The sequence below is a fragment of the Eschrichtius robustus genome, chromosome 12, assembly GCF_028021215.1.
Source record: "Eschrichtius robustus isolate mEscRob2 chromosome 12, mEscRob2.pri, whole genome shotgun sequence".
NCBI classification, from domain to species: Eukaryota; Metazoa; Chordata; class Mammalia; order Artiodactyla; family Eschrichtiidae; genus Eschrichtius; species Eschrichtius robustus.
In genome coordinates, this window is record NC_090835.1 from 79,053,580 (window position 1) to 79,064,736 (window position 11,157).

Here is an 11,157-nt window from a genome sequence, read left to right on the forward strand (position 1 = left end):
AACTAAAAAATCATGTGTTACTTTGCAATCAAACCGTTTTATAAACTTTTATCTGCGCCAACTGTGAGAAATACATTTGACCACACCTACTTCTGCCTCAGGGAGAATAAGGACGTCTGATTCTGACACAGGTCACACTTGATGATGTAGCAATGACTATGATAAAAATAAGCTGTAAATGGCATAAAAGGCCTCAAAATAGATTCTTCATTTCATTCTCATAGTCTCCCCTCTCCTTCTTGTTTTTGTTCCTCAAAATGAGAATAAAAGGAAATAATCCATCTCTCTTCTTCAGTTCCTCCCTCAATTCACACACACACACACCCACACCCACACACACACACACACACACACCCAAACTCTGGTCATAAGAAATAGCTTCTGTCTCTTCCACTTAAACTGCTGTTACAGCTACTTAGAACAAAGGAGAGAAATGTATGAGTAGCTGAGAAGAGCTTGATCGGGGAATTAACATAGGAAACAACGCTCTACCTGAGGAGACATTCTGGCAACTGGGACCCATATTCGAAACCTTCATCATAAGCTTGAAAGTGCTGATGGAACTCCCTGATTTTCCTCTCATTTGTGGGAAACAGACCTTTTTTAAACAGCACGTTCACTGTGACCGGGTAAAGGAGATGCCTACAAAGATAGAAACACATAGAACGTCAGAGCCAATGACCACAGAAGAAAGGCATAGGATACAAAAGAAGGCATCATTGAATAGCTATATGTTAGGGGTAGACAATCATTTGTGATAGATTTTTGGGGGGGTGAAAGTCATTCTTAAAAGGTTTTAATATTTGCTTTCTGTGCTCAAGATAACTTAGGGGTAACTGAAATTGTGGTCTTATTGATCTGAAGATTTTCGAATGCTTTCTAAGCAAGTATTGTTAGATCCTGACAAATGGGAGATGACACACAGAAAGAGATCGATTCAATATGATTTCAACAAGCATTTATTTAGCAAATAATAACAATAACTGAGATACAGTCCGTACCTTTAGACAGCAGCCAAAAATAACCAAACAAAGAATCAAGGGCAATATTAGTCACCAAATTCCTAGTATCTCCCAGGATCCTATAACTTTGAACTATACCGAAAGACTGAAATATAGTATCTATAATCAGCAAGTTTTCCCTCAGGTGAATAAAATGATTTCTGCAGGGTCCTTAAATAAAGGAATATCAGAGATTGTTAATATGCCCCAGGTTAGTAACACTAAGTACTGTTTATTCCATTTTTATTCACCATCATTTCCTCACAAAAATTTCTCAGGATCTCCTTTCCCTCAAAGTTTCAAAGTCATTCAAGCATGTGCTTTGTTTTGTTGTAGATATTGGGCATGTTAAAAGTTTGGTTGGTTGCTTGCTTGTTTTTGTTTTTAGTTTTCCTCTCTCTCTTTCTGGAACCCTAACAAACTACTCCATGTTGCTGTGTTTTTGAGTCTGGATGGTTGGTCATGCCTCCAGCATCCCACTGAGATGGAAAAGTGCCTCCTGGGTAACTTTGATTTACCAAATCGCCCTGCGCGTGTGGGGAATTCTTCTCCCAGCTCCCTGCTAAGCCCTTACGTTTGCCAGAAAGCTCCAGAACATGGCTGAGTGCTATGTGGTTCCCCCCACTGTCCTCTCCTGTCTCGCTTGCCTCTCAGTACCTCCCCTCTCAGAGGACCTGGGCTCAGTCCTGAGGCTCACGGTGGATTTGCCTCAGCCACCTTGTCAAGTCTCACAGACATCTCCTGGACCCTTGTCATCTACTTTCTGATTCTATCCTCTTCCCTCTCCTCTCAGTGTCCTCTTCTTCTAATGATCACAAATTGTACTGAATGTTTTATCAAAATTCTGATGGATGCATGACAATTATAGGAGGAAAATCCATGTAGCGCGTACAAAATTGTAAGGAATGACTAGGGAGAAATTATTATAAACATGTTAAAATGATTCTATTGGCCTATTTGCTTACCTTCAAACTGAAGTGCTAACTGAAAACTGCCCATTAATCAGAATTTAAAAGACTAATAGCATCTTTTAATTGCCTAGCTAGATAGACTTCATTAATCCACCAGATAATTTGTGAAGTCCAATGTATAGGCTTCAAATTTTTTTATTCCAAAAAAATAAAAAACAAAATTAAATAATAAGGCATCTATTTACCTCACTAAGTTGTTCAGGTCCATGGTCCCATGAGGGCCTAAATTCTCCAGCTGTTCGTGTAATTCTTCAGTCAATTGTCCAGTGAATTGATACAGGTTGAAAGTCCCCATTTTCCCTTTCACCATGATATAAAGTTTCTCATGCAGTTTTAAAAAGATATTCTTTGGGATTGATGCTATAAACAGAGAAAACGCTTTTCAAAAGAAGCAACCACTTCTTTTTTTTTTTTTAACATCTTTATTGGAGTATAATTGCTTTACAATGTTGTGTTAGTTTCTGCTGTATAACAAAGTGAATCAGCTATACGTATACATATATCCCCATACCCCATCCCTCTTGCGTCTCCCTCCCACCCTCCCTATCTCACCCCTCTAGGTGGTCACAAAGCACCGAGCTGATCTCCCTGTGTTATGCAGCTGCTTCCCACTAGCTAGCTATTTTACATTTGGTAGTGTACATATGTCCATGCCACTCTCTCACTTCATCCCAGCTTACCCTTCCCCCGCCCCGCGTCCTCAAGTCCATTCTCTACATCTGCGTCTTTATTCCTATCCTGCCCCTAGGTTCTTCATAACCATTTTTTTTTTTTTAGATTCCATATATATGTGTTAGCATACGGTATTTGTTTTTCTCTTTCTGACTTACTTCACTCTGTATGACAGACTCTAGGTCCATCCACCTCACTACAAATAACTCAATTTCGTTTCTTTTTATGGCTGAGCAATATTCCATTGTATAAATGTGCCACATCTTCTTTATCCATTCATCTGTCGATGGACACTTAGGTTGCTTCCATGTCCTGGCTATTGTAAATAGAGCTGCAATGAACATTGTGGTACATGACTCTTTGAATTATGCAACCACTTCTTGAAGCAAACAGTCAATAGACCTCCCTCTCTATTCCTTGATCAGCAGAGACTAGAGCCAAAGTTCACCTAGTACATAGAATCACCTCCTGCAAATAAAAGTAGGTGAAGATCCAACATAGACTGTGAGATAGCGAAAGTCCGTAGGGTAATTCACTTTAAGGGATGATTTGTATGGGGGTGATTAAGGAAGCCTCTGGGAAACACAAATCTGGTGATTTTATTTCCATGTTTAAAACTTTTCATTGGCTTCCTATCCTTAACAAAGTTTACAAGGTCTTCTACCCTCTTTCCAGCTCTACAATGACACTGCTAGCCCTTTCTCCCTCCAAACATATATCCCAGGTATACTGAAAACACACACTCTTTTACACATCTCAGCATTTTCATGAGCTCTTCTATCTGCTCAGAATGTTCTCTACTTGACTGATCTCACCCTCCCCACCCCTATCCCCCTGCCACCTACAAGCCATACATTTCTTCTGCTAACTTCTTCTCTCCTTCAAGGGTCTTCTTGAATATCACCTCCACCAGCAGGGCTTTCCTAACCCCGAGAACAGCTTTAGCCCCACTGTTTCCTTTATCTTAGTGTTCATGCTCCTTTCATGACACTCACACCTGGTCTGGTTGGGTGCTAAGAGTATGAATTTTTAAACTCATTACACTATTCCTTTATATTTTTCTTTAATCCTCTTTTATTGTCTTCAAAGTAAGTTTTCCAAAAAATAATTTTTAATTTTATATTTCATCATCCTATTACATGTAGGATACATTTTGTATAAGTTAATGAAAACTAATTTGTGGATTTCCTGAGCATGCATTGTCTCTGTGGTAGGGGAATAATTGAAAGGAATGGGAAGCTGGCTCAAGAGTAAATATTAAGATATTTCATCTGTTAAACAGAAATATTTAAGCATGCAAGTCCCCAGGGGAGGCAGAGGTGAAAAAATGTGATCACTGCAATACACCTATGATAGGTGAGTAAGTTGGTATATTTTTCTCAAGGAATATGTGAATTTACAGATCAAGAGTCTTCAAAATATTTGTATTTCTTTGATCTGGAATTCCATAGTCTTAAATATCAAGAAGCATTAAAGAGTCAAAAAAATTTAACCAACATGTTGTGATTTTTCATGCAAGCAACAAGAAACAATAATCATGCTATTGATCAACTGACAGCCTTGAAAACAAACTTTTTTGTCTTAATAGCAAGAAATGCATAAGAAGAAGCTATATGAAAATGAACCTAAGACAGATGCAAACAGGGAAGCAAGGAGAAAAAAGATGGTAGAAGCAAGCACAGACATTGTGAAAGCAGAGAAAAGAACCAGGCACAAAATGAACAGCTCTGCATTCTTGGGAGGACAAATGGCCTCAACATGCATGTCTGCAGCCTGGGAAGAAATAAAGGCAGACATGGGCTTCCCTGGTGGCGCAGTGGTTGAGTTTGCTTGCCAATGCAGGGGACACGGGTTCGAGCCCTGGTCCAGCAAGATCCCACATGCCACAGAGCAGCTAAGCCCATGCGCCACAACTACCGGGCCTGCGCTCTAGAGCTCGCGAGCCACAACTACTGAGCCCGTGTGCCTAGAGCCCGTGCTCTGCAACAAGAGAAGCCACCACAATGAGAAGCCTGCGCACCGCAACGAAGAGTGGCCCCCACTCGCCGCACTAGAGAAAAGTCCATGCACAGCAACAAAGACCCAACGCAGCCAAAAATAAAACAAATAAAATAAATAAATTTATTTAAAAAAAAAGAAAAGAAAGAAAGGCAGACAGTCACACTGGAAGTGTGTTGACAAATTCAGTCCAGCAGTCTCTGAGGATGGAGAAAGAAAGGGCACCAATTATATGAAGCTAAGCCCCACTTACCTTAATAACCCTGTGAACTATGTCAGGAAATGCCATAGTAAAGGGCTTACTAAGCAGTGCAGTTCTACTTTCAAGGAGCAGAGTAGCAACATGAGATCAAGCCAAGAGCTATAGCCTGTAGAACATTGTATACACAGCGGCAGAGCGGAGTTAGTGACATTTTGGGAGCTGCAACAGGCTGCAGATGCCAATATTTTCCCAAGTAAACATCAGTGAGGTGACCTCATCTCTTACGCATGTCTAATTGAGATCCAAATGTTTTAGGTTGCCAGTAATTTGTTTTACAAGGGCCAAATTCATCACACACTCTTTTCTATCCCTACTCTAAAGAACAAAATAATGGGCCTGCCTCATTCTTGATAGAGGAGTGAAGATGTGATTGTTACCGAAAACTGCGCTTGGATTCCATGTTGTATTTCAAATGAACTATCTGAAAATACTGTTTACCTGTACGATAGACGGGAGTTTGCACTGCTAGTTCAAAATTTACTTCTTTGGATTTTAGAAACACATTAATTCCCTCTTCTTCAGTAACAAAGGTCATTCGGGTGCCCACAGCAACGATTGTAAATATCGGTCCATACTGAAAGAAAACACATAAATACAGATCATATTAGTAAGCATTTCTAATAAATAAGTTACTGGACCATGGGCTATGCTTAAGACAGTGTTCCTCAAGAACCCCAATGCTGAATTCACAGTCAAGATAAAAACTATTATGATTATATATAATAATTATAAATTTTGACTGCGCAAAATCTCAATTATAAAAAATCCTAATTTACTCTGTTGTAATATTTAACCTTCCTTTTGATAATGCTATTATTTGCTTGTACCTTCCTTTCTGGTAGTAGAAATAATAATTAGAAATAATGCTTGGAAATTATATCAAACACCATGATATTTGAGCACTGTTTTCAAGATATCAGGAGGGTTATAAACAACCTATGGTTGAACTGCTGACTGATTTCACCTTCAGTCTGTAGTCACTCAACAATGTCCTGCAATCCCCAAAGTTCTGTAATGTGTTCACTTTCTCACTTTCCACAATGACTCACTTGTTCACCTAGCCCAACCCTCTCCACTCTGAGAAGGTGTTCCTGCTTTGTAACTCACTGGGAAAATGAGCACTCAGCTTCCCACCGCCAGAGCTTGCAGATAACTGTACCCATTTGTACCCATTCTCCATGCCTCCCCTTGAGTTAACACAGACAGAGGGTCCTGCCCCTGGGAAATGCCCACCCTCCTTCACTTGTGTTACGGGTTCCACACTCTCTCTTTGGTCTATGTGTACGCCTTCTCTCTCCTACACCATCAGTTTTGCCTTTTCTATCAGATCGCTCCTAGGAACCTACAGTCATCCTCCAGTGCAGAGTTTGGTTTGGTTTTAGGGAGTCCATGACTTTATCTGGAGAAAAATATATCATGATTTTCATTGGCCTCTGATTATAATGTAACATTTTCTTCAATTATGAATGGAGGCAATACACCACAACCTTCCCCATGACTCTATCCTCAAAAGAACCTACTGTTCCAATTGTACTTTCTTAGATTTGGTGTCTATTTGGCATCCATCTATCATAGGGCCAATTATATTAGCTATATCTTCTTATTCCTGATGCTTAGCTTCGGTGGCCTCACTACTGGGTAGAGACAGCCCTCCCAGGGCTAGCCAGTTTTTAGAGAGAGCAAAGGACTCTCAGCCAACCAGGAGCATGCCTTTCATATGGAAACCAACCCATCTTGAGTCTGTGTCCCCAACCACTTCCTTATCTAACTCTCACACGCCAAGCCAGTATTATCCCTGCCCTAAATCATCCCAGGGCGAGGCACTAGACACCCGGAGACCAACCTTATAGCCCAAAGCCCTCAGAAATTATTGAAACTAGTCAATCCTAAATTGTTTACCCTGCCTTGCCTTGACTTTCCTGAGCAAACCCCAATAAAGGCTCTGGGCAGGGTTTTCTCTTGCTCCCATCCTTTGCCTCCTGACAGGGTGTTTTCCCCTGTGGCCCTGCATGGCATGCAGTGACCCCCTTGGACCTGTGAGTAGAATAACCTTCCTCCTTCCAAGTCTCATTCTCATTTCCTCCTATGGCTGTACTGACTTTCCCAGACCACATCCAACATGTACATTTTTGGAAAAACCACCTGTACTTTTATATCCCATTACAGTTATTATAAATATCTCGAAATATCATTTAGGCTCATCAGTACTTCAATATTACAGTCATTTCCAGATCTGAAATGAAATGGCACCTGATAGTTCCTGTGACACAATATTGGATGCCATCAGGCAACTGTGGACCCAGTAATCATTGATACCCCAAATAGTGAAGTCTTATTTTCTTCCACTAGTGATCCAGACATCTACATTGCTTCCCAATATTCCCTACCTGGTATTGTTTATTAATCAGTACTTAGAAGAAGATGAGTCGTTTTCATCGTTGAAGGTTTGTTCAAATGAGAATTCTTAACTTTCCATTAGGAAAGTGGCCTTTGGTAATACATATAGGCACTCGGGCCACATTGTAGGCAATCTTGATCATCTCACTTGATACTGAGTCCATGTTCTAGTTTCTCAAGTCTAACTTCTTGGAGCCACCTTTGCCCCTTTTCATTCTTTCACACACCACATTCCATCTACCAGTAAATCCTGCTGCTTCCACCTTCAAAAGAGATCCAGCCACTTCTCAAACTTCCACTGCTATCACCATGGTACAAGCCACCAAGATCTCAAGCTTGAATTCTTGCCAAAACCTTCGAATTATCTTTTCTTTTAGTTTTATGTTCCTGTTTTTAACACAGTGCCCAAAATGACCCTTTAAAATTTAAATCACATCACATCACTCCTCTGCTCAAAACACTGACAAAGTTTCCCATTTCCCTCTAAATTACAAATGTATTCTCAATAATCTGTAATAACCTACATGGGAAAAGAATCTGAAAAAGAATGGATATATGCATATGTATAACTGAATCACTTTGCTGTACACCTGAAACTAACACAACATTGTAAATCAACTATACTCTAATATAAAATAAAAATTAAATTAAAAAATACATTTACACTTTGAATCTGATAATTTACTCCACAGATATACTTGCACACATAGAAATGACATTTGCTGCTACATTATTTACAATAGTAAAATATGGAAAACAAACCATGTCAATCATTAGGTGACTGTTTAAGTGAAATATGATTCAGGGAATATTTTGCAGCTTTAAAACATGCAGATGCTTCTGTTTTTGTGTAGGATGAGAGAAAAGAGGGATAGATTACAAAGATCATATTTTTAAAGGCATCAGAGAGTTGGGGAAACAATACGAACTAAATGGATTAAAGCTCCACACAGAAGTGTGTAGAAGTGAACAGACAATAGGTCATGATCTATTTCCCTGGTGGCATCTGTGAATTCTGAGTATTGATCAAGGTCAGGACTGAAATAGGCACCTGTGAAAAAATCTACAGATAATAAGAAATTTAATGGTGAAACATTGAACACTTTTCCCCTAATGTTAGCAAAAAAGACAAGCTTGTCTATGCACACCACTTTATTCAACAATATATTAGAAGTCCCTCTTTATTTATGCAAGAAAAAAGAAATAAAAGGCATAAAGATCAGAAAACAGGAAATAAATTTATCTGTTTGTAGGACATATTGTGTACGTATAAAAATCCTAAGAAATCTACAAAGTAACTACTGGAACTAATAAGTGAATTTGGCAAGATCACAGGATACAAAGTTAATATACAAAAACAACTGTGTCTTTTATGTGCTGGAGGGATACCACTGGAAAACAAAAGTGAAAACAATTGTATCTACAATAGCCTCAAGAATATAAAATATAAAAGAAACATTGGCCTTAGGGATTCCCTGGCCAGAAAAAAAAAAAAAAAAAAAGAATATAAAATACTTCAGAAAATAATTAACAATCACAGGCAAGACCCCATCACTGAAAACTACAGAATATTTCTAAAAGAAATTATATAGCTAAATAAACAGGAGAGGTATACAGCATTCGTAGATTAGAAGACATTATATCATTAAAAAGTCAATTCTCCCTCAATTTTTCCATAGACTTAACAAACTTCCAAACATTCTTCCAACAGTCTTCATTATAGATATTGGCAAGCCAACTCTAAAATTTATATTAAAATGCATATAATCTTGAATGCCACATCAATGACAAAAAAACATGAACTTTCACTAGCTGATTTAAAGATTTACCATAAAGCTGTAGTATTTAAGACAGTGCAGTATTAACAAAGGAGTGGACATATAAATCAATGGAATAGGATAGAAAGGCTAGACATAGATCTACACATATATGGTCAGTTAATCTTTGAAAAGCTGCAAAGGCAACTCAATGAGGAAAGGAAAGTCCTTCAAGAAATTATACTAGAACAATTGGACATCCAGAGGTCCAACTGAAACTCAGCCCTTATGTACACCTTACAAAAAAACTAACTCTAAGTGGATCATAGACCTAAATGGAAAATGCAAAACTATAAACCTTTTGGAAGAAAACAGAATAATCTTTGTGACCGTGCTTGACCTTCTGAGACAAGCTTTTAGAAACATTCCTTAAGACTCACCAAAATCATATACCTAAGGAAGGCTATGGGAGACAAAGAAGTATTTCTTTAAAAGATAATATTTTCCCCTAAGATCTTCAAAAATACAATCTTGAGTATAAACTGTGTGAGTATTGAAAAATAAAGAATGGTTAGAGACTTCTAAAAAAAAAAGATAATATTTTTCATCTATCAAACTAGCAAGAATTATGGTACTTAGTGTGGTCCAGGATATGAAGAGCGAGGCAATCCCCTACACTCAAAGGAAAAGAAAAAGGAAAAAGGATTCGTACATCCTTTTGCAAGAGTAACACAATAATATAAACAATTTAATGTCCTTTGGGAAATTTCACTTTTAGGAAGTTATTGTGATGAAACAATCAGGTAAGTGCAAGGAGTACAAACACACACAGGAGCATACACACAAGAATGTCCATTGAAATAAAGAAAAAAAATAGCAGTAACCTATGTACTATTTTTGAAAGATATATTTAAAAGCTATTTTAAAGACAAAAATATGTACTGCAACAACAATTACTAATATCCTTAGTGGGCAGTGAAAATGGATCTCATCATCACCAAATAACAACACCAGCTGAAAATATAGTGCCCACTATATTTGTAAAGACTGAATTTGCAAGCAGTTTTTACAATAGCCTGATGTTAACTCTTGATTTGGATACGAATTTATTAAGCAAATTGAAATTACTTGTATTACGCTTCTGTCTTCCCAATTATTGCAAGCATTTAGTTAATATGTATACACTTAGGATTTTTTAGCTGCGATGAAGTAACTAGCACTTTTAAATTAATCTCTACTTCCAAAAAGGCAGTTACAAGCTGCCTTGTACTTCATAACTGATGAAAACCTATTTCTTTCGAAAAACCTTGCATAAGACACAGTTGTTCATTGTTAGCTGAGGAATTCATAAGTGGCTAGATCGTTTAATTGTGGGCAGCAGGTAGGTTCCCCATGTTCTAACATTGCACTTGAGATACAATGAAAGAAAATAAAAAAGAAAACATTACCTCTTCCTGAAACCCTACCTGCTAAGGGCACATACCTTGATTCTTGCTTTCTCTATAAATTGTAGAGGGGTTTTTCCAAACTCAAATCCAGCTCCAATCCAAGGAATCCAGCCCCCTATGCACGGGGGTCCACGCAAGTTCTTCCACTGAAGAAATAATAAAAGAGCAACACAACCTAAGATTATAACCACTGTTGGGGAAATGAATTCCATGTTTTTGTCTAGCACCTTCCTGAATCAGAGAAGGGAAAAGTCTTGCTGCTGTGGTACTTGCTCCTTCCCCCGGAACAGGGCACCCTCCCGACCTCCCAACTTTCCGCTGCTCCTTTTGCAGCTTGTTCGCCTTCCTAACTGTAGCCTCCTTTCCCCGCCCCAATTTTTGGGTAACTTTTGCATCATCACTCCCTCCTACGTCCACTTTTCTTTCAAGTTCTGGCCACGCGGGACGGAAGGAAGGGGCTGGATCCTGCTGGTGTGGGCGCAGGGGGTGGAGGAGGAGAAGTGGCGCTGTCGCCATGGAGACCGGGGCTGGTGGCGCGGCGGGCGGCTCGTTCGCGACCAATCAGAGAACTCGGCCCGAGAGGGCCGGAGCCACGCGGACTACATTTCCCAGAAGCCTCGCGGGCTTCGCGTTGTTTTCCGATCTCACCCC

The 11,157-nt window shown here is 39.1% G+C and overlaps 1 protein-coding gene across 4 annotated transcripts in view; it reads right to left on the reverse strand.

Annotated features, from left to right (window-relative positions):
- CYP39A1 (cytochrome P450 family 39 subfamily A member 1) overlaps positions 1 to 10,971 on the reverse strand; it is a 67,984-nt gene extending 57,013 nt beyond the window's left edge. For 2 of the 4 annotated variants that reach the window (XM_068557681.1, XM_068557677.1), the window contains exons 1-4: positions 10,542 to 10,971; positions 5,343 to 5,478; positions 2,158 to 2,332; positions 493 to 642 (exon numbers count right to left, since the gene is read on the reverse strand). In XM_068557681.1, coding sequence (XP_068413782.1) covers positions 493 to 642; positions 2,158 to 2,332; positions 5,343 to 5,478; positions 10,542 to 10,718 — 638 coding nt within the window. In that variant the 5' untranslated portion in view covers positions 10,719 to 10,971. The remainder of the gene's footprint in view (positions 1 to 492; positions 643 to 2,157; positions 2,333 to 5,342; positions 5,479 to 10,541) is intronic. The other 2 variants (XM_068557678.1, XM_068557679.1) reach the window with 2 other exon arrangements.
- Positions 10,972 to 11,157: the final 186 nt, after the last annotated feature.